This window comes from Ciconia boyciana, chromosome 2 (assembly GCF_034638445.1).
Source record: "Ciconia boyciana chromosome 2, ASM3463844v1, whole genome shotgun sequence".
NCBI classification, from domain to species: domain Eukaryota; kingdom Metazoa; phylum Chordata; class Aves; order Ciconiiformes; family Ciconiidae; genus Ciconia; species Ciconia boyciana.
In genome coordinates, this window is record NC_132935.1 from 26687357 (window position 1) to 26710717 (window position 23361).

The following is a 23361-nucleotide window of genomic DNA, read 5'->3' on the forward strand; positions in this document are numbered from 1 at the left end:
CATCTCATAATGAGTCCCATACCCCAGTGGGCAGTTACCTCCCTCCTTCAGTCTGCAGGGTGATCTAGAGAGAACCTCTTCTGTGGACTCCGTCTGGGTCTCGCCCCTGGCCCACTGGCTGCTCGTGTTTCTGACAGCCCTGGGAGCAGCTGGACTGAGGGCTCAGTTTCCTTCCTTTGGCTTATTGGGGTTCCTCTGCCTGACACTGTTTGTCTGTGCTCTTTGTGTCTGTGGGGAGGAGCCTTCAGTCACACAACCTAACGGTGACGGACTTCTTTCTGTCACTAAAAGTCCAGAGACTGGGCGCTGCTCAACTGCTTCAACATCAGAGGGTACAACGTAGGCTCACCTGTGACTCAGTTCTGATACTGCCAGCAGCCTCAACTATCTGAGGCGTATTCCTTTTTTATTTTTATGTTTTTGACAATTACTGAAGAATAACCAAGTATATCAGTTTATAAAAAAAAAAAGATAACCACCAGCTTTCTACTCTTAATATTAGTAAAGAGCAAAGTGTGGGGAAATAGTGAAGGATTAGTGTTTAAAAGTGATGGTTTTCATACAGAGCTTCTAACCACATGAGTATTTCGTTTCTCAAATTCTAGCGTAATGGGCTTCAGACTATAAAATGCTTTATTTAATCTTGGCTTGAAAGCAATTCCAGCAAAGTGGACTGGTCGCAATTTCGTTAGGTGGTATGGACAAGCCAAGTCTCAGAAATGGTTCCAAACGTGCTTGTTATTCTAAATGCTAAATGATTTTTAGCAGTTAAAGGTCTTCCTTTGTTTAGTTTGAATTTCTTGTTTTGAATACGGCTTGTGTCTGCTTTGGTTTTTTTTTCCCTTAGAGCAAACAAGTTCATACCTAGATCTTTATAGCCTTAAGGTATTTCAAACTATAATTAGATTTCTCTTTCCTTCACCCCCCTTCCAGGCTCCCTTGTTTTCAAGGCTGAACATGTTAAGCTTGAAGCTGTTGCCACTATCTCAAACGGTGTTTGTTTCCACCCTCCGGACTCTTTCAGTCGTGTACGTCATTTTTCAAACTTAGTTTTTGCTTTTTGTATTTGAGAGCAGCTTTCCTTACATCTGCAGGTTTTTCTCTTTTTGCAACAAATGATGTGTTGATGTAGTTTGGACCACAGAAATTGAGCCTTGCGTGCATTTCTATGTGAAGACCTGGTTTAAGGAGATGCGTTTTCGAGCAAACGTTAGAAATGCATGCAGAGAGCATGCACATCTCGGTAACGAAAATCAGATTTTTATCCTGAAAGAACGCCTGGAAGTATTATTAAAGAGTCGGTTGTTTCCTGGTGGATATGACGAAAATCCCAGCATCCACACGCGGTAACGCGCTCAGTAAATCCGTCACGACGGACTGTAGCCCTTACCGCCTGCAGCCCCAGCCTTCGCTCGCGCCGTTCCCAGTCCCGGCGGGCCGGCGGGCGGTGACACGCCGCGACACGGCCGCTACACGGCGGGCGTGTTTTCGCAGGGCACAGCCGCCGGCCGCAGCGCCAACGCGGAGCCGCTTCGGGGCTGGCGCGGCGGGGCGCGGGGCTCGCTCGCTGGCGTTCCGCTGCTGCTCCTGCTCGCCTCGGAGGCGCGGCCGCCGAGAGCAGCGGCCGCTTTAAGAAGCCCCCGTGTAGGTAGCCGAGTGCAGGAGAAGCTCAGCTTTACTGCGAAGCCCGCGCCCGAGTGTAACCTAGCCGGCTGGAGGCGATGCCGCCCCTGATTGACAGCAGGACCAGCACTATGCAAATGGCGCGGGGAGCGCGGCGGCGGCCGGGGGCTCTGTCAGGGAGCTCTGCGCGCGCCGCCCTCGCCCGCCGCCGCTGCCCGGCGCCTCCCGCGCCCCGTAACGCTCGGTGCGTTTCACAAAGCAATTGTTGCTTTTTTGGGGACATCGTTACATGTAAAATCATCTCGAGGCGGTTTCAGTTTGAGATACGTGTGAGAGAGCGAGGGAGATGTGTCAGAGCTTGTTACTCAAGCTAAATTAGGTAATTTTTAGCTGGGTAACGTGCTAATCTTTAAACCTTTATGTTTTTAAATCCTGCGTGTGTCTGGTCTCTTCACACAAAAGTGTATTTTGCTTGTTTCTTCTCGTCTTCTTCAGTCTGAAGCCTTATGTAGGTCAGGCTTGGCTTAAGCAGATTTCCTGAACCTGCGTCAGCTTAAGCTGAAGGAATTTTAATAAACCCTCCCTTGTAGGCGTGGGCCTAAATGAGACTAGCCTAGTTAAGCCTGATCTTTTTCTGTTTGTGAAAAAGAGCTGAGCAGAGCTAGGGACTGCATGGTGGCTTCAGAAACGGCTTCCTTAATTCAAAGATAACAATGGTTGGGAAGGCCAGATCTTCTAATTTTACCTTATCTGAAAAGCTCGATTTGCTAAAACTCGTGAAGCCGTACGTTAAAATTCTCGAGGAACATACCAATAAGCATTCTGTAATAGTGGAAAAAAACAAATGCTGGGATATCATAGCTGATAACTACAATGCCATCGGAGTAGATCGCCCTCCTCGTACTGCACAGGGCCTGCGCACGCTGTACAAGAGGCTCAAAGAATATGCCAAACAGGAGCTGTTGCAGCAAAAGGAGACTCACTCAGATTGTAAAAGCAGCATTTCCGAGCCAACCAAGAAAGTTGTGGAGATGATTCCACAGATTTCCAATGTGTGTTTAAGAGACAGGAGCGGTGTTCAAAGGTGAGACGATTCTTTTTATTTTGTTACTGAATGACAATTATGGCGCCTCCTATCTGCTCTGTAACGCTTTGCTTGTGTTCAGGCTCCTAAGGGAAATGTTTAGCAGAGAGAATCCCCAAGTGGGGAACAATGACAAAATAATACTGCTTTTGTTTTATGGGAAGCTTTATGGTGACTTAGCACTGCATTCATTTTTTCAGCTCTCTTTCAGAGCCTGTTTCAGAGTCTTTGTCATACTCTGGAAAGTGAGGGTTAAGAGGGAGTCGAGAGAAATAGTAGCTCCAACCTCTACCCCTCCCCTACCTTTTAATAGGCAGATTATTCAAACACTGGCAAAGTGATGGCTATTCTCCTCCATTTAAGGTAATACTGCAGTCATTTTGCAACATATGGAACTATTACCAGTTTATAGAAGATTTTTTAATAAAGTTAGTTTACAGAGCTAAGAAACCTTACTCATACACCTTTTTTCTCTCATTTACTCTGACATTTGCATGTTGTGTTTTAACTGATCCCAGTCCTTGGGGGGGGGGGAAAGACTCCCCACACCACAGTGCCTTTGTGAGTGCAAATGTTTTTTTAAATTATACTTTTCTTGCATTGACGGTGGTTCCCTGAAACTGGAGCAAAGCTAATTGCAGTCTAAACTCCAAGCAGTTCTATATCATATGTTAGGTAGTTTAAATACAGAGAGAAACTAAGAGGTACAGCACTAGAAGTTTTCTTTTTTTGTAGGGTTTGGTGTTTTTTTTTTACTGCTCAGTAAAGTGAGACACACTGTCTAGATTTGAGCCAGACATAATACAGGCAGGCAGCACACAGGCTTTCTCCCACAGCTGGCTAATGCCCCTCATATCTGACTTGCAACACTCTGCTGGTTCTGTATTGGTCCTTGAGGGATCAGAAAATGCCTGGGTCAGGTTTTGGTTCATCCAGATACAAAAACTAAGCTAGGGAGGAGGGAAAAAAAAGGTCAAATAACTCCCCAGCAACCTTGAGAAAGCTCTGATTTTTCTTATTTTCCCAAGCAGATTAATGGGAAGCAAACTTTCCGTATTTTAATCAGATATACTGATAGTCGGTGCAGCAGCGTAACACTCTAAGAAAAGCTGGCATGCGCACACACGCTGAATTGGATTCATGGTGCCACTGGTTGAACTGAATGGTAACAATTGTCTAAACCCCAACATGCCAGATGCTCTAAAAATATGCTGTTGTGGGTCCTTTGCGTAAAGAAGTCTGAAGCAACTGGGCTGCACTGCTGCTCCTGGTGAATGCCCCTGGAAGAACCGTTCCAAAGAATTCTCTGGAACAAAACAAGGCTTTTAATTGCGCTAATAAAGGTTGCAGTGTCTTGACTACCAACTTTTGTAAGGAGGAAAAAAAAAAATAGTGTGAGAACTTTGGTTTGTAGATCGGCTTATAAAAAGCACTGACGCTTTTCGTGAATGATTAAGAGCTAATGATCTCCATAGTTTGTCTCCTATAATTTAAACATTTTTTTGCAGTCCCTTGTGGCTCTGGGAGCATTAACTTGATTACTGCTTACCCAAAATGGTTGTTTCTAGGAAAAGCCAATACACCGTGTGCTGAAGGGGAATAATATAATTTAAATTATTTTTTTCCCTGCTCAAATACATAATTATTTTATAGTTCTAATTTTAACTCTGAATTGCATTTTGCCCTAATTTTCAGAACCCTGTATTGGGCTTTAACTCACCAAGATATGGCTTAGGTTTTGTAGGACGGAAATACAACTTATAATGAATCCAAATTCTTAATCGCACCTTTAAGCAATTTCTAGCTCGCTGTGATTAAACAAAACCTGGTGAATCATGGGTGCCTGCAGGGTTATAAACACCATCCCCCGATTGTGGTAACTGTTGTTTGTCTGTCTGTCAGTCATGTTGTCAGAAACAACATTAGTAACCACCATACAGGCGGCTCTTTTGTTTTTCAATTCCTTCTTTCTCTCTTTGCTGTCTAATTGTTTTCCTCTTAAGAGACTAACTCTAAGGAAAAAAAAAAGCCTCATCACAGTTACTTGAAGATTTGGTAATTTTCTAGTTCTGTGTGGATTACACTTTAAGAGATGGGTTTTTCACTGTTTGGAGGCTCTAGTCTATGTTAGACTAAATCTTACCTATCTTTCTTCTCTTTAACCTCTCTCACTTTCTCTTTCTGCTCTCTCTGTTTCCTTTTGTCAGAATGACCTGCTTCTCCTGCTGGCTGGTTGTTTCCACTTTTCTCAGGCTAGAAGCTGGCCAGGAGCCAGCAAATAAGGAGGGAAGCTGTATTAGAAGCTGCGGTTGTGAAGAGGGGAAAGCCCAGAATTACAGTCAGCACTGGGGAAAACAAGTGAAAATTTGTGTGCAGGATAATACTTCTGACACTCAATGAGAGGAGTAAAAGGAATGTGAAAAAGAGGTATATAGGAAAAGGTGAAGCTTTGTGGCATGAGGAGGAGGGAGTGAGGTGATATAGTTGATACTCTATAGGCAGCTCGGGTAACAGTCGATAGAATTAAGATTATCCTGGCATTTTCTTCGGGGAATAAATGAAAGGTCTATTTTCAATACCTGCTTCAGATGGACTTTTTTGGGGAGGGGGGGGGGGGATGATGTTTGTTTTTTTAATCTTTAGTTAGAATAGTTTGGGTGGTTGACAGGATTAATTTTTGGAAAATATATTGCTGTGAGCCTATGTAACATTTTTATAATTGAGTATGGAGAAGCTTTCATGATTTTATTTTAGAAATTGCACTTTCATGTTAATGAATGGCAATCTAGATCAGGATCCTTTGGAAACTGCAACCATGACTGCTTATTTCTTTTAAACCGAGAGTTTTGAAGACCGAGATGCAGAAGTGATGATCATGCCACCTTTTGATTAAGGAGTTGGTGCATTTACATGAGAAGTAGGAGGTACAAATTAAATTTCTCCTTTGCTTCTGGGAATTTGAACCCACATCTACTGCTAACCAGGACAGTGTTTTAATAATCAGATAGTGTTTCTCAATTTGTGGATTGTAGGGCTCACAAGGAGTTTAAAATGTGTAAATAAACACCTCCCACCCCCCAGTTTAATAGACAGCAACTCAGATCCTCCAGGGTTGGGGAGCATTGACGAATGTTATGTTAATCATGGATCCACCTGCTGCCTGTAGCTGCTAGCAGCAGCTCAGTTCTTCAAGGTTTGGGGAATGTCTCCTATCTGCAACCACCAGTTACAGGCTCTGTTTTAGACAGTCATGGCCATGATGATGTGCTCTCTTCGGTATCCGTACCAGGTTAATATATTGCTTTTCCCATGTTACACTGTATTGCCTTCCCAGTCATGCTGAAAGTATTCTTTGTAGATCTGTACTGTAAAATAGATCAAGAAGCTGATCTGGCTTAAAAAACATTACCTGAATAAAGGAGTGATGTGCAGAAGTGTAGGGTTTCAAACACAACCGATGGTGGAGAAGTAGGCAGGAACAGCTTGAGCCATTATTATCATCAAAGCCAATGTAATGTCAAATCATGATTTGAGGTGCTGCTGACTCAGCGGTTTACACAAAGACAGATGAGTCAAGTGGGCGTTGTACTTTCGAAAAGAAATGCACAGAACTATGGGCTGTTCTTAATGAAACATTTCTGTGTCTTCTCTTGAAGCTTCAGAAAAATAGAGATTACCAATTCAAAGAGAAGGAGCAAGGATTAGCTTGATTCCCTAACCTACTGGCAGGGTCATCATTTGGGCTCTGGTTTCTTCTCCCAAGGCTCGTTGTGTAATAGAATTCTATTCAGTGATTGTTTTACATTAAAAAAAAAAAACAAACAAAAAAAAAAAAGAACAACTTGGGTGCATGAATCAGAAACAGGGAACACATTAGAACAGGAGGAGATGAATAAGTTTGGGCGATGGAGATGTTTGTGCCACAGTCTGCTCAATCTAAATTTATGCCCTTTTAAAATCACATTATATAATATATAAACTCTTTCCTCTGTCACTTGCATTGCTTGCTGCTGCTTTGTTTTTCTTCTCATTTGTCACTAATAGCACTTCTTGCTTCTCCAGTGTCAGAAGGGCCTACCAGGATAGTTCTCCGTCGGCTGTACTGCCTTTATGGCGATAGAATCTGAATAAGATAGGGCTGTATATGTGTGGTGGAAAGAAGGAGGGGTGCAGGTGGTGCTCATGTAATGAAGTAGAGTCCCAGGCATAGATAGCGGAGTACTATTTCAAATGAAGCTTTGGTTACTTACAGCTACGCCTTTAAAAATAGTTTTTAATGGATTATTTAAATATGATTTTGTGTGTTCTAGTGCTAGTATCGATAAAGAAACAATTGCTGGTACCAGTTCACCACAGGCAATGTTGGATCACCATCCCGCGACAGTCATGATGGAGTTGCAATCGGAAGAGGATGTCAAACCTCCTCCTTCATTGATTATAGACTCACAGCAAAATGAGAACTTAGAACAAGAGGAAGAACACCAGCTGGTGCATATCATGGAAAGGTCTCCTTCAACATCAGTATCTTCAGTTGATATGAGAGTGATGATGTCTCCCTCTCCTGTACCAAGAAGAGATGATTTTTTTAGGCTTGAGGTTGGAGAACGCTTTAGACCAATGTGTGGATATGACCCACAGATGTTACAAATGCTGAAAGAAGAGCATCAAATAATATTAGAAAATCAAAGAAAAATTGGTCTTTATGTCCAAGAAAAAAGGGATGGTTTGAAAAGAAAGCAGCAACTGGAAGAAGAACTGTTGCGAACAAAAATCAAAGTAGAGAAGCTGAAGGCAATACGACTACGCCGTGATCTGCCGGAATACAGCAATATCTAAATATTTTATTACTTCTGTCATATTCTTTGAAATACTTAATAATAAATGCTTTTGCCCTAGCAAAATTGTTCCTTATGTTAATATGGATGGATCAAAATCTGGGCTTGAGAGATGAAAGCATATTTCCCATGTTGTTGTTTATGTACCTTAGAAAAATACCTTGTATGGGTTTGAATGCACCAACTCTTCTGGTCTGCAGTATAATCAAATCCTCTATATTTAAGTGTTTAAGTTGATAAAAATCCAAACTTTAAAAATATTTCCACTTATCTCTAATAGAGTTGTGATGAGCTAATGGAAATTTAGCTCAGCTCTTTGAAAAAATTTTGATCATATGCATTATTTTTTCAAATAATTACCTATCCTTTAATATCTTATTGAAGTTACACGTTAATAAATACATATAAAAAGGAGGAATAAGAGGCTATGTTTAAATGTCTTATTCTTTTCCAGTTGGTAAATCTTATGACAGTGGTGAGATTTTGCTGATATCTCAGCTTGGAAAACAAAATTACTGGATTGTTATATTTTTTTAATGTTCAGTAAGTAGACAGTTGAATAAATGTACATCTTTTAAAAAGTTAATACTTTTTATTGTTTCCAGTGGAGGAGTGTTTCCATAGGACGTTATCAAAATAGAGACAATGAATGCAACGCTTGGTTTTTAAAACTGCATGCATGTGTAATTTGTGTGTACAGTTACCATGATTGTATATTCAGTTATAGTAATTATACTGGTGATAAACCACAAAAATGTCTAATTTCCTCATTTGCATGCATAATTACTACAGTGCATGTGCAACCAAGACAGTTGCAGGTGCCTTTGATCGATATCACTATGACTATAAGCTACTGAAATGAAATAGTTTCTGTATGTGAGTAACATGTGACTTGAAATCAACAGAAGATTCTTTGTTATTCTGGGTACCTTTTATAAATGCTGCTGTTCTGGTCTTTCGATTAGTTTCAAATAAAATGCCCAAAATGAAAAAGAAATTGATTCTTCTGTCTGTCCTAGTAGTAGCCATTTCCTCTGCAGTTACGATCAACGTTCATAACTGGAAGAAAAATACCTGGAAAGCATAAGTCCCAGATTATTATTGAGAGCAGCCCTGAGGAGAAGGACTTGGTATTGGTTGATGAGAAGCTCAACATGACCTGGCAATGTGTGCTCGCAGCCCAGAAAGCCAACTGTATCCTGGGCTGCATCAAAAGAAAAGTGACCAGCAGGTCAAGGGAGGTGATTCTCCCCCTCTACTGCACTCTCGTGAGACCCCACCTGGAGTACTGCATTCGGCTCTGGGGCCCCCAACATAAGAAGGACATGGACCTGTTGGAGCAAGTCCAGAGGAGGGCCACGAAGATGATCAGAGGGCTGGAGCACCTCTCCTATGAAGACAAGCTGAGAAAGTTGGGGTTGTTCAGCCTGGAGAAGAGAAGGCTGCGGGGAGACCTTATAGCAGCCTTCCAGTGCCTGAAGGGGGCCTACAAGAAAGCTGGAAGGGGACTTTTTACAAGGGCATGTAGCGATAGGACAAGAAGTAATGGCTTTAAACTGAGAGAGGGTAGATTTAGATTAGATATAAGGAAGAAATTCTTCACTGTGAGGATGGTGAGGCACTGGAACAGGTTGCCCAGAGAAGCTGTGGATGCCCCATCCCTGGAACCGTTCAAGGCCAGGTTGGATGGGGCTTTGAGCAACCTGATCTAGTGGAAGGCATCCCTGACCATGGCAGGGGGGTTGGAACTACATGATCTTTAAAGTCCCTTCCAACCCAAACCATTCTATGATTCATTTCTTCATAATTTTTAGTCTCCTGCCTGTTATGAATGGATCCACAACCGCCTTAGACCTCTGGCTCCTTATTCCCTGTAACAATACTTTCTCCTTCCTCCAACCTTTAGCACAAGAAAAGGAAATGAAACACAGCATCAAGGAAAAAGAGAGAACAAAGGAGATGTAATTCCTCCTGTGCCTCCCATCTCAGAGGGCCCCAACGACAGAAAGAACAAAAGCAATAGGAAGGAGAATATTTCTTCCTGCGGCTGCTTGTAACTGTCACTCCTGTCACCACTGTTTTCCCAAATTTGCTGCTTTCTCCATTCCCACAGAACCTCAGCATGCGAGCATGGGGCACTGGTCTGCATCAGCAGCCTCTGAATGAGGTAAGCCTCGCACCTTGGGCTGATGGTTGGACTAGATGATCCTAGAGGTCTTTTCCAACCTTAATGATTCTATGATTCTATATAGAGATCTCTACACCTTCTTGTCGGCCTTCTGAGTGAATCAGGTTACCTTTGTAGCCACAGGGATAAATGCTTATTAAAAACTGAAGGCTGGAAGCATGTAAGTTTAATTGAGGGGCTAGTGGAGCTTAAAGAATTGTAGTTAAAATTTTATGATAGTGATATGAGAGAAATAATCTTGACTGTCGGTGCCCAGGATAACTTTAACAGGTTACAAGTGGAAAGAGTAGAGGAAGCAAGTCTTCCGTTTACAAACTGAGGAAAAATACAGACAGTGAAAACAGATGTTGTCAATGTGGAGTTCCCCAATACTATTCCTCTTCCAGTTGTTCTCTAGAGAAGAGAGCACTGTAAGCATTTGTTCTGTTGGGAATTTTTGTGTGCGCTGAAAATGATGATGCCTGAATAAGTGGCCTCTGTTTCTGTAAAGTCCTTGGCTTTATGCTGTATTTTTCAGTTCAAGGACATTGATCTGTTTTTGTATAGCTGGAAACACTTCAGTGAGACACGTACTTCCCTGAGTTTACAACAGTCAAAATATTGGCTTTAATAAATAAGTAAGGATTTTATTTGTTCTGCTTTGCCATCTGAAATGTGGCTTCTCAGAAATGGGAAACAGCACTAAATTCTCTGCACTTGTCCAAATTTGGAAATGCCTGATCTTATCCTTTCAGTTGAAAATTGGAATTCTGGTTTCCAGTGGAAAGGAATTAATTTCTACTTGGTTGTTTCTCTCCTTACGTATTATGCAAATCAACAAGTTTTTAATAGTTCAGAAAATAATTCCCATAGGCCTCATCATCTTGCAGTGGTTTTGAATTATAGCTACTCTTATGTTGGCCACCAAAAGGCTCTAGAGACTTTAGAATATTTTCTGTTGAATTCTTCATTCTCCTTGAGCTAGATGAAGAGGTGACCTCCAGGGTTTCTATTGGCATGGTATTTTTATTTCGAGGAGTAGAACCAGAGGAATTTCCAGTCTTTGAAAGCTTGCAGTCCTTTCTGAACTGAAAGACAAAGTAGATGGAAAAATAGAACTCTGAGTAGAGCAAAGTCCCCCTTGTATTCTTGATATTGGAAGGGGAAGGATGCAAATGAGTAAAGAAATAATAAAATATACCAGCCTGGTCAGCACTGTCTCCCTATAATCAGTGTTCTCCTGTGTTTGGTTGTTCTGTCTTTGTCTCATTTCTTAGTGGAAGGCCTTTCATTCTTATCTGCAGGCAGCACCTCTAGTTCAGAGATCTCATGCTTCTCATTTCCTTTGTTCTCGGTTGTGTTTCTTTTGGTTTTGGGGGGAGCTTGGGGTGGGGGGAGAAATCTCTTGAGTCCCTGTGTAGCTCGCTTGTTTCTATACCAGTGACATGACATTTATCTCCTTTCACTACAGAAATGTTTCCTCCTTTAGTGACATGTTGCTCTGTCAGTGCAATATGGTGCTGACTATATATTACACCTCTCCATGCTGGTGGATCTGCATTTCTTTCTCAGCCCACATCTGCTTTACAGTATCAGGTTATCTGTCTGAGTCAGACTTCTCACTTCTCAGTGCCTGTTCCTGTTTTTTTTCCATGTATTCCTAATGTGGGTACATGCACCACAGCTGTGGCTAGTCCTTCTGGACCTTGAAGTGCTATGAATTTTTACTGTTCCAGCAAATGATACTTTGTTAGCATATGTGAAAGGGGTGGTAGGAAGCCTTTCCCTCCTTCACCCCCATTCTTATCTTCTTACTCCCTTCACTACATCTGGCAGTGCCATTCCCTGTCTGGATGTTTATAATGTACATAGTACAAGCAGAGTAATTTTAGGCAAGGACAAATTTCTACCATATGTTCATGTCCTTCTACTAAGATAACTGAAATAAACAGGCTCCAGGAGTAATTTAATTCCCAATATGTAATGGACTTATGTTTAAGATTAGAGTAAAAAATTGTAACTGTGATACCTTTGTGATAATTGTGATAGCATCTTGTGTTACTTCATCTATCTGAGTAATTGTCTAATGATCAGTCCATAATTTTGTCGGCTGCTCCCTAATTATCTTGCTTTTTTTGTCCCTCCCCGCTTCCCCCCGTAAGCTTTCGACTCCTGTGGAATCATCTTGGTTGATGTGCTTGCCTTAGAATTCTTATCAGGTAAAAATGGTAGGAAAGAGATGTACTCCAAGATCAGGAGAGATTACTTATAGCTAATCTTGCTTGTCATACTACTGTTTTCTAACATCTTCCACCTCACTAGCTTCAATTCCTTTATTTCATTTATATTTCTGCATGTTTTCTGGTTTGGGATTTTTCTCCCCCATGCAATGGAAATGCATAGACTAGAGCTTGCATATGATCTTCTTTGGGCAGACTTTGTGCCCACTGGATTTCCAATAGGCAATGCCATTAATTATGAGAGAGTTGTTTCTAAGTGGGATGAGCAAATGGGGAATTGTGGTACTCAGGCTGGCTGGCTAAGCTGTCTTTTGAAATTTCTTGTATCTTATTTTAAAGTGCTTTAGGATGGTTCCATATAAACTTTAACTTTGGTAAAATCATAAAAAGGTTACTCATGAAGATGATAAAGTGTTGTTTTCCTAGCATGCTGATTATTGTTCTATTTTGCACATGAAAATAAAGAGAAGCCTTCAAAAAGAATGCCTTTTAGCATTTTCCAAGGTTTTAAAATACATGAAATGTAGCTTCTCAGTGTGTATTCCTAACAAGTCATGCTTTTATTCTGTTTTTAAATGTCCAGGTCTTAAATCATTTGAAAAATCTCATTGTCTTAGATTAAAAAAAAAACAAAGAAAAAACCGTGCTGTTCACGGTAGTTAAAATAATAGTCTGTTAGCTGGGTGTGTTACACATGACGAGATTTCAGTCATTCTATGACCCATGTTTCTGTGTTTTTTCTCTGCTAAAAATGGAAGTGTTCACCTTGATGTTGGCCAAGTTGCCTGTGTAGCGCTGGTTGCTCTTAAATGGCATCCAGTTAATCTGGGCAGAGTTTCCTCCATAATAAAGATACAATTTCCTGAAGTTTTATTGAAGACTAGCTAACAAAATTAGTCTCTGTGAATTCTTTCTTGTGAAACCTACAGTTGTTCAGTGCTAAAGTAGTTGAAAACCTCGCTTGTGATTCATGTGTAAGAGCAAGGTGGATAAGGGTTAGAGAACCCAAGGAAACCTCAGCTGTCTGCAGGCATTCGCGTTCCCCACTGTCCTTGTCTTTCTTCTGTGCTATGGGATTTCACACTATTTTATCCTAGTGATTACACAGAACGATTTGTTTATGTATCCAAACATCTCTGAGTGAACATAACACCTTGTTTGACTCTGTATTATTTGCACAAGAAGAATATCATATAATTTTCATTGAATACTTAATCAGCAGTTACTCCACGTGATTTATGACTTCTATTTGCTGTTTAGCAAAACTGCAGACTTGAAAAATCCTACTTAATGTTTTGTATTTTATGTATGCAAACAGAATTTAAAAACAAATGAATCATTGTTTCCTGGCCATTTCCTGTTGGCTCTCGATTTTCATCTATAGTTAGTATAATCACAAGAATTAGCATAATTTAACATAAATGTCAGCTAAAATATCATTCCTCTGGATTATGGTGCCCCTCCATACTCAGTTGATGTCAGGACCCAGTTTGGTTAATGCTCAGTCATTTTGTTTACAGTATTCTGTGTGCCGCCATTTGCTTACTTGGTATGTCTTTGTATGATCCTTGTCTATATTGCTAATGCTTTCTCAAAAATGTCTGTTTTTAAAGCTCAGAACTTACTGCATGCTTATAATAAATCAATTTATAAATTACTGGGGGTTTTTTTTTCTGTAAATTATCAGTGAAACAATGGGACCAAATGTTTATCTAGTTTGGGGATGGGGAGGAGAGATTTTGGACTGCCTGTGGTTAGTTGCTACAATGTTATTTGTTTCCTCTATTGTATCAGATAAAATCTCTTGCAGTAGTCTCCAGTCGTATCTATTATTAATCACTGAAGATGTCATGTGAAAGAAATTAATTTATCATAACTCTGCAGCAGTTTGCAGGTAAATTTTACTTCGCTCACTTGTTGATACTGTTAAGAATACCATTCTGTGAAATCTAGAAATGTTTGTGTGGAATGTACCAGAAATACAGAAGTTAAACCGGGTATGTATGACGTTACTATTACTGTTGATACATTCTCTGTTGTAATGTGACATTCACTTAGGGGTGCATGTGTAAGCCAAAAACCATTGGTTTTTTACCTGTAAACTCTGTTCACGAGGTGAAACCTGTTTCACCCAGCTGATGTTTGCATTGATTTGCATTGTAAGGAAGCTTTGGCAGTAGGTTGTACATTGTGATGGACTTCCAGGTGACATCAACTATCAGTTTGGCCCAACCACTTTATGTTGGGTTACCTCCTCTGAGGCTATAATGTGTGTGTTCTAGATGTATTTGTGTTTGTTTATGTCTTTTTGAAGTAGCTCAGCTTTTTTCTGTGAACTAGATTGAGGGGACAATATGCTGGTTTGGATGTATTGAATTTTTATGATCATCCCTTTGTAGTGTTCTAGTTTCTCTGTGTTTTTGAAAAAGTACTCGAAATTTGGCACCAAGCTGGTCTTTGGCCATTCCTATAAAACCTTACTCAAGTTGGTCTAATTCATAAGTCATTGGCAAACATAAAATTTGGTCATTTTCAGTACAAGTTTGTTATACTTAGATATAGTCCATAACTGAATTCTTAGGAGAGTCTGTCCAACCTGGGCACGTTGCACTGTTGAGAGGAGAACAGCGATTTCTCAGCTGTGAACACCTTGAATGAAAGCAAGAAATGTGTCCTCGAGCATAACTGCCCTTCTTTCAGGGCAGTAAGGATTTCAAAGTTCTTGGACTATACAGCTGGATAGGCAGTGTCCCAGCTCTTCTGCAGACCAAGACCAGCAATAGCCTGGAAAATATGGCTTGTAGCTCTGGTTCAGAGTACTGCATAGTGTGTGCACAGGTGAGGGCTGAATTAAGCTTGCTTAGGGAATTTAGCCATTCTTGTTTGTTATAATTATTTCTGCTAGATAAAATTTGTTCCTTTCTGAAGAGGTTTTGTTATATAGCTGTATGTGCTAATTTGCTGTAGTTGAGTTTTGAAAATACATGATTCCTAAGTCAACTTCCAAGATGGTACCAAAGATGTTTTTCAACAGTCCAGAAGTTAAATATATTTTGAGAGTTTCAGATACTTTAGCTCTGAAGATATAGCGGGCATCTGTAAAGATTGTTTTCAGATGAAATATAGTAGAGATAAATTTGATCTTTTTTAAAATCTCATCCTTCTCTGATGTGTATGCACACGTACATATGTACATACACACACACACATAGATACCCAGTGAGATATGCATACGGTAAGTTGATAAGAAGAGCTGTGCATGCTGCAGAGGCTTTCAAGCGACATCAAGGGGTCAAAGCAGTCCCTTGGGAATAGCAAGTGGACCCAGTCTGCTGATTGAAAGCTGCCACATCTCCATGTCTTCTAGCGTTTCCTTATATAAGTGGTCAGCTCAGGACCAAAAATAGGCAGGGTGGACACAAAGTAGACTCTGTTAAAGGCATCCTGAATTTACAGCTCCCTGCATAGAATCATTATTAATTTGCATTGGAATTTCTATGCAATTTAAGTTGTATTCAATTTTCTTACATCCAGAACCAGCAAAGGCAGCATTGTAAGCATCGCTTACCTCCACGAGGATGAATTTCTCCTCTTCCCTCCTCCCTCATCTTCCCTGTTCCAGTTTTGCTTTCCTAGTAAGAATTACAACTAGAGCTCTAGATTTTTGTGCTTGGGCCATAAATATTACTTCTCTGCTTGGACTACTGAATGGATTACATTTATGTACATCAAAGTTATGTAATTTGATTTGGAAAGATTACTCTTTCCCTTTCCAAATATTTCATCAGCCACTCTGCAAGTAATCATTGCTGCATAACACATGAAAATTCTCAAAAATATGACTCATCCTTTGTGTTCCTCTTTCCAGGGTAATGTCATAAATTTTAAACAGTCCTGTTTAAATAATTTAGGATAGGAATGTATTGTGTTTCATACTTATGACAGTGGGCATAAGTTTTATTGATTATTTTTATTTTAAGGACTCTTTATTATAATCCAGGGAAATCAAAGATGGCCATTAACAAACATAAACAGTACATTAAAAATGTTTTTCTTTCCAATATGTGCTAAAACAGATGTTAATACGAAGGATATGTAATCTTAATAAATCCCTTTCTGCCTGCTTGCTTTTTGTTACAGATCTAAAAGTCTTTGCATTTCAGGAACAGAGATTTTGTACAGCACAGAAATATAGTTTTATTTTTAATAAAAACAGTAGAAGTAATAGCAAATGCTTAAGAGAATGCCAAACTGTATATTTTCAAAGTACCACATATGGATTTAGCTGTGTACCTTCCCTTAACATTTAAACACAAAAGGATGCATACTTACATCTCTGGAAGCTGCTTCAAAAATTGACTGCTTTTTGAGATAGCTACAATTAGCCTGTGATTGTGTAATAGTCTAATAACTATTTCTTAGTGATTTGGATTTTCTTGTAATTTAAATATTTGGATTTTTTCCACTTATATCCCATTTAGACTATAATTCCTTGCAATAACATTCAATAATTACAGAACCCAAGTACAGATGTTGCTTTCTGAGATTACTTTTGCATTTATTTTTTGAAGTAAAAGAGCCTTTACTTGACAATCAAAACAACTTTTGGGGTGGATGGCAACATTAAGAAGTTTAGTGAACAGTCAACTTGGATGGCATTTGACTGGATCCAATGTTTTACCGAGCTGATCTGGCTCACTGTACCGAATGATGCCTGCAGCCTTTCAGAATTCTCAATGATGCTGCTTTTTCCTTTGATAATAGGACTTGCACATCTATTTCTGTGGACTTGACAGAAGCTTTCAGCTTAGTTCATTAAATTTTTACAGTGGAAGCTGGAGTCAGTTGGATTTTTAGACAGTTGAGAGGTTTAGGAAGAATAGTTTTCTACCACGGAGCTATAATTTTGAAAGTATATGCTCTCCATTGTCCCTTCTCTGCAGTTGATACCCTTAAGAGGTAAATGTTTCATTAAACGGTGATGAGAGGGTTGTTCCTACTTGTTCAAATTAAGTACATTTACGATCCCCATTATTGTATATAGAAGGTTCCTATTTGAAAATAAAATTAAGGTTACAAACTCAAGTACCCAAAAACTTGCAAATACACACAACCTGAATCCAGCCTTCTCATGCTGTTGGGTATAGCTAATAATTACTTGATTATGGATTATATTTCTGTAGGCTTCCTTGCCAATTTCAGTTCATGGGATGGACTGGGTCCGCTTCGTGAGCCACTATTCGGTATTTTCTTTCCACCTCTTTGTTCAGTTATAGACTTATGCCTTGTTTTCAGCACACTATTCAAACTATTTGGAATTAATTAGCTAATTTTTTTTTTCTGGTGCCGTCATGATCGTATCCGAGTGCTTCACAGATGTAATTATGTTTCACAACATCCTTGTGAGATAAGAGGTTGGTATAATCTCCACTTTCTGGGAGATAATGCAGGATTTGAGGCACAGAGAGAATAAAAACAAAAAGCCCCGTTATTACTGAAGGTGCAGACTGAATCAGCTAGGAGTGCATTATCTCAGTGTTTTAGTATACTGTACAGTTAATCTTTCCAAACCACAGCTTCCATTTGCACTTGTGAGTGTTCACTATTACTGCAAATGGGACTGAATCACAAGTCAGATGCTCAGACAAATATTTACTGCTGAAAAGTTGGCATTAAATGACTTTCCTTATACCACAGAGGAACTCTAGAAGACATGCAAGTAAAATCCAGTTCTCTAAGGCACTATTCAGCTTATCTAACCACAAGAGTGGACTTTCTGTCCTTGGAGTCTCGGCCTCCTTCTTCACACACCTTTTGCAGTTTGCAACAAGGCAGCTGAGGGATTGCGTAGGCAGCAGCAGCCTCTTTTTTCCTGCCGCTGCTGAGCAGTTCAGTTCTCTGCACTGAATGAGTAAGATGTCCCGCAGCAATGTAGTGCAGCATGTTTTCTGTAAAGACTTTATCATTAATGCATACGCACAATGGGGCAGATGAGGTCACTGGAACAGTCTTATTTTCGACATCTCCAAACTTTGCTTGACTTCACAACCTTAAAACTATTCACTTAGTGGAAGCTGGGGTTTGGGGGAGGGGGTGGGGGTCTGATGTAGTTTTGTACCACAGGGTTGTAGATGTTAATCTTTTGGCTTTTAGAGCAAATTAACATTTCTAAACAGATTATTCCATATAATTTGATGTTTTCATCTATGTAAGACAGGCAAGGTTGAAACTCTTGTCTTTACCCTTTGGGATAATAAAGTGAATGACTGCATTAGGAGGTCACTGAATTCCATGTAGACCATTAATATAGTGACATGCAATGTTTTGCCCAGTGAGTTTTGCATGTGTTTGCTTACAGCGAAGAAACTGAAAGACTGAAAATTTCTCAGGTTGAAGAGCAGAAAGTACCAAAGGGACTTGGGGGAAAATGATACGATGATACAAGCTTTAGCTCCTGCTTGGCCTTCACCAACTTGTCCGCTAGAAATTTTTTGCCCAATTCTGGGTCCTCCACCAGTCCTAAACTCAGAATTGGTTTGGGTTTGCTCGCAGGGTACGATCGGTCAAATGGATCATGTTCAAAAGCTTAATTGCCTCCATCTCTTATGTTGCACCTAAATCTCCCCTTGCTCTCCTCCCCTAGCCCTACCCACATGGAGAGCAGCTCCTGAATCCCGTTCTGTAAAATTATATGGAACAGCATAACAATTATAGTAGTTTTATGTCGACTACCTTTAAGGCTACCTTGGTAGTCTTAAAATTTGAATTAGGGAAAAAGTCAAACTAGAAGGATGGGGGAAGAGGAGTGGGCCCTGTTTACCAGGAGGTTGGGTTGCTCCAAGTGCCCTTCTGGGCTCACCTGCTTGACATCTTTTACGTTGCAATGCCATGTTGTCCTTAGCTGGTTTCTTCCACTGTCACTTTTCACTTCATTTTCCCTGTCACTTACTAATCAGCTCCTGTTCTCATTTCTTCCTCCCAAGTCTTCCCTTGATTTCCCTTGATGGCTTCCAGCCCTGTGTTTTTTAGTGAACCTTGAATTTTAAGGGACAGGGATGAGGGGCAGTAAGTTTTTCTTGACACCATTCCTACTCAGAAAATCCCAACTCTCTCTCTGCTGCTTGACTCTTATACTGGACTCCAGTCCCAGTCTGCCCCAGTTATTTTCCCCATCCTTATCCTAAAATAATCTGTTGTCTTCCTACTCTTTTAACTCTGTGCTTGGTTTCTAGCCTTTCCCTGGCGTGCTCCGATTCTAGCTTTGACTTACGGTCTTTTACCCATTTGTCAGTTTTCTACTGGTTTAACATCAGCCTTCCTTTCCAGCGGTAGTCTTTCTTTTCAGACTTCTTTTCCCAAATTGCTCTTCCTTGTAGCTGGTCCTTGTCCCCTCTGCCGTCTTTCCCTGGTTGGTGTTAGGAGGGGAGATGATGTCTCCAAAGGAGAGGGACCAGGAGAAATTCCCCACTGGCATGCTTGGAAGAGATCCAGCTTTGGTCTGAGCAGTGAGAGCTGTGACTACAGAGAAGGCTATTCTCGGCCTCAGTGAGAGCATGTCCAGTGTGTAATCCTCAGGAAATTAAGCTGCAGAGAATGTGCAAACTGCATTTATTTCCACGAGCTTTTCGCTTTCAGGACTGGAAAAAGTTTTACCAAAGAAAAAAGAAGCGCTATCTTCTCCCCAGATTTTTAGATTCTTCTCCAGAGTATTGAGTTATTAAAGCTTCTACGAGGAATAAGTTTATTGTGATTAAAACTGCATTGATCTGTGATTTTTGTTCTCATAAACTGATTTTTCTTTCACTGAAAGTTTTTATGGACATTGTGAGTGTGTGTGAATATGTGTGCTTAAACTGAGACAGCTAGCATGGAAGATGTTGTATGGACTGATGAAGGCCTGGCAAAGCTATCAACTATGTAAAATAAGATCTACTAATGGAGATCCCCATAGTGATGCACGTTCAGCAATCTAGAGGCTAGTTTGATTGGAGTTTCAGATGAAAGATATGCATATAAAGTGACTTTGACACCGATGTTTAAAAATAGTAAAAAATTTTGATCATCTGCATTCTTGTTTAAAAATAATTTTGGATATAAAACAATGATGTGTTTTTCAAAGAAAGTATTCCTGCTTGAAATATGAGTCTTTAGGTGAGTTTGCTAACGATGCTGATATGTGCGAGATGAATTACATATACATTTTGTGTTTGAAAGAGGGGTACAAAGCAGTGGGTTGTAATCAAGCGACTCTGAGATGTAATCCCAGCTGTCATTGATTCCTATGGTTTTAAGGCAAGTCAGCTCTACTCTTGCTGGTTGTTCTCCTTTCTCCTCATAAAAGTCTCGTAGAAGTGCTGTGGGAAGAGTTATTACATATTTTTCCATCTTTGGGGCACACTAATATACATTTACATGTTAGCTTAGTATTAAGTTTATTATTAGACTGAAATTGCTTTGCAAATGAAGGATGATGCTGTCTCTGTCTCATATTTCTTTAAATATTCCTGGAATATTTAGGAGTGTTTAGCATACAGATCTTTCATATGGAACAAGACATTTAACTACTATGTAAACATCTGTTCTCTAAATGTTATGAATTAATTTGATTAAGGAACTTTTTGATTACTTCCTCTGCTCAGAAGACGGAGATGACTCTGGCTCTGCGGAGCAGATCGATGGCACGTGTGCAGAGTGGCTGCAGAGGCTGCAGCAGAGCACTGCCATCGAGTTCTGGTTGCGATTCATTCCAAATCTCCTTTTACCTCAGTCCAAATTTTTTGCTCTGTCTCCCTCTCTTTTTTAAGTATTCCTTAGCGCTATAGAGTGCAACTTGAATCAAAGTTGTCTTCTTTAAATTGTAATTTTTGCGTTGCGACAGTGCTTTGTATTTGGAAGATTCAGAGCGGTTGAGGGGAAACTCCCCGTCGTTCCATACACGCTTACAACGTGGAAGTTCAGGTACAGAGGTGTTGGGTAACTTAACAGGTCCTGTGGTTTCAAAATCACCCCAACCTAACACTAGCCACCACAAAAAAAGGGGCAGCCTCCCAGTCTCCTTGTTCCAAACCACACAGATCCCTTCCCTGTATTGACTGGAGTTGCTGATGGAATTCATTGAGCTGGCTTGCCTGCAGCTGGTGCATGAGAAGCAGAGGGGGAGAGGGAAAAGGACAGGTGAGCTTGTGGGCTTTGGCAGCAGCCTGCAGTTGGATGGGGTTAAGCCATCCATTAAACCACACCTCAGACCGAGGTGTCTAGTGCCCTGCTCACTGCAGCGTGCCGCACTCCTTGCGGTAACGCAAGCTACGGTGTATAGTCTACCGAAAATGCACGTTTGAGTTACCTTTTGTAGTCTTTCATAATGCAGCTGCTTTCTTGGTGCATTGGGAGTAACCTAATGCGCTTAATCGATGCGTTTTCTCTAAATCCTACTCATCAGAAACCGGTTAAACTAGTTTGCCATTAGAACGCTCCCCCGTCCCCTCTCCTGGATCCTGTCCCGCTTTCTGTAAATCATCACCTTCCTGAGGCTGCTGAAACTTTTCCTCATATCAACTAGACTATCGTTTATATCTTGAAACTTAAGCCCTTGCTTTCTCAACCAGAGAGAGAAAGCTTTTTTTATTTGTGGAACCTTTTCAAAGCCTTATTAGCCATGTCTTTAAAGTTCCCAAGCCCTTCATTCTGGGTGGAAAGACATGCCACTTGCTAGAGTTTCTTCATGGTTAAGAAAACCGCACTCCCAGGCTGGGCGGTTTGCTGTTTGGGAGAGAAATGAGTGGGCATGATTTCCTGATCTTTCTCGTACTGCGGTGTACACATAGTTCCTGTTACTTATTATTTTCAGTCCAAACTGATTAACAGCAGAGCTCAGAATTTACAATTGCGGTTTATCTTCCAGGGTCTCAACAAAGCCAGCTCTCTTTACGATACTGTCTACGGTCAGCGAGCAGCAAGGGTTTTGCTGTTGAAACCGTTGCTCTCTGTACCCCTGTATCAAACACTGAACTTAGTCCCTGTGCGTAACATACCAGTCTCATTTCAGTTCCTGAAAAGTTCCTGACACTTTATTTATCAAATTTGGATATTCTGCTATTGCACTGGAATAAATCTTTGAAGGTAAATAGGTGTGATGCTGAATACAAACAAAAATGGTAAGATAAAAAGAAGGTTGAATGCAAGTACCTAATCAGCATTGTTGGTGAACAGGTTTAGGTTTTCTATTCAAGGGAATTCTATGGAAGATAATTTTGAGAGGATGTAATTATTTTTACATAAAAATGTTTAATTTTAAAAAAAATAAAAATACCTTAACACTTTTATCTGAAACTATACTGTAGTTATAGGTAAAAGGAGAATTCTTTATTTAGCATAGAAACAAATTGTTACTGGATATTTTTATAAACAGAAATTATGATAATTCAGAAGGCAAATTGAGGGAAGAAATCTGAGGATTGCAGAGGCTGTTATTTTTCATTTTTCCCATAAGAACATGGTAGTATTGTATGGAATATTGGTGCCCAGTTCGCTTCTCACTGGGGGCAGGCTGCTTTGGAAATCCTTTTTGGCAAAAGTCACAAATATTACAAAATGCTAGCATTTTCCAGCTCTGTTTCTAAATTATTGGTTTTCTTATTATTTTAAATGAAGTAGGGATAAGAAGAGTTTGAAGAATTGTTATTGACCTGAAGGTTAATCTGCTGGTGATTCAGATAACACCACGCAGGACTCCCTGAGTAAAAGAGCAATGACCATAAAACAGATCTCAGGGGTCACCAAACTCATGTGGGAGGTCAGTGGAGGAGACAAGGAGGTAGTCATTTGTTTATGGATGGCCATCCTTCAAGAGAGAAGAAGAAGAAGAAAGTTCTGCAATGAAATCTCCAGTTCTTGCAGTAACAGTTACTTAAAATCTTAATATGAGGAAAGAAGTTGCTGATTAAACTAAGAGAATCAGTTTGAAAAGCAAAGAAGAAAAAAATCTTGTATTTATCTTGTTGAATCAGTTTACAGTTAGAAACTCAATAATCAAATTAGTCTTTTGTATTTTTAGCAATGTACGGGTTTTCGCTCTTCCCCCCTCCCCCGCCTTCGCTCTTCTAAACCTTATCACTTGTGATTACTGAAGATCCAATAGAGCCCTTGTACCTTTTTGCAAAACTGCAAGGATTTATTCTTGCTCTCTGGCTCATTTCCCAGGTTTCATCTACAGAGAATCCCCTACATTTCAAAAAGAGCTGCTCTGTTCTGTTTTCTCATCCTTCTGCGGTGTGCCAGTGTTCAGTAGCTGCTCTGTTACCCCTTGGCGATGGGGGCATCTGTTGCATGAAAACACTACAGATGTTGACTAATGCCCTGAAGAAACACCCACCTATGGAAAATCCTGTCTACGTCAGGCACTTTGTTAGCAGA

General features: G+C 40.3%; 2 protein-coding genes across 3 annotated transcripts in view; both read left to right on the forward strand.

Moving 5' to 3' along the window:
- RAD54B (RAD54 homolog B) overlaps nt 1-23361 on the forward strand; it is a 68747-nt gene that overhangs the window by 17807 nt on the left and 27579 nt on the right. The gene's annotated exons all lie outside the window — the stretch shown is intronic.
- On the forward strand, nt 1348-8850 carry FSBP (fibrinogen silencer binding protein). Its single transcript, XM_072852203.1, has 2 exons — nt 1348-2707; nt 7018-8850. The coding sequence occupies exons 1-2, from the start codon at nt 2337-2339 to the stop codon at nt 7541-7543; spliced, it is 897 nt and encodes a 298-aa protein (XP_072708304.1). The 5' UTR covers nt 1348-2336; the 3' UTR covers nt 7544-8850.

Excerpts from the sequence above, each read along its gene's own strand:
- FSBP (XM_072852203.1), top strand. The coding sequence starts at position 2,337 with ATGGTTGGGAAGGCCAGATCTTCTAATTTTACCTTATCTGAAAAGCTC. Across the intron at positions 2,708-7,017 it reads GACAGGAGCGGTGTTCAAAG|TGCTAGTATCGATAAAGAAA; the intron begins GTGAGACGATTC and ends TGTGTGTTCTAG.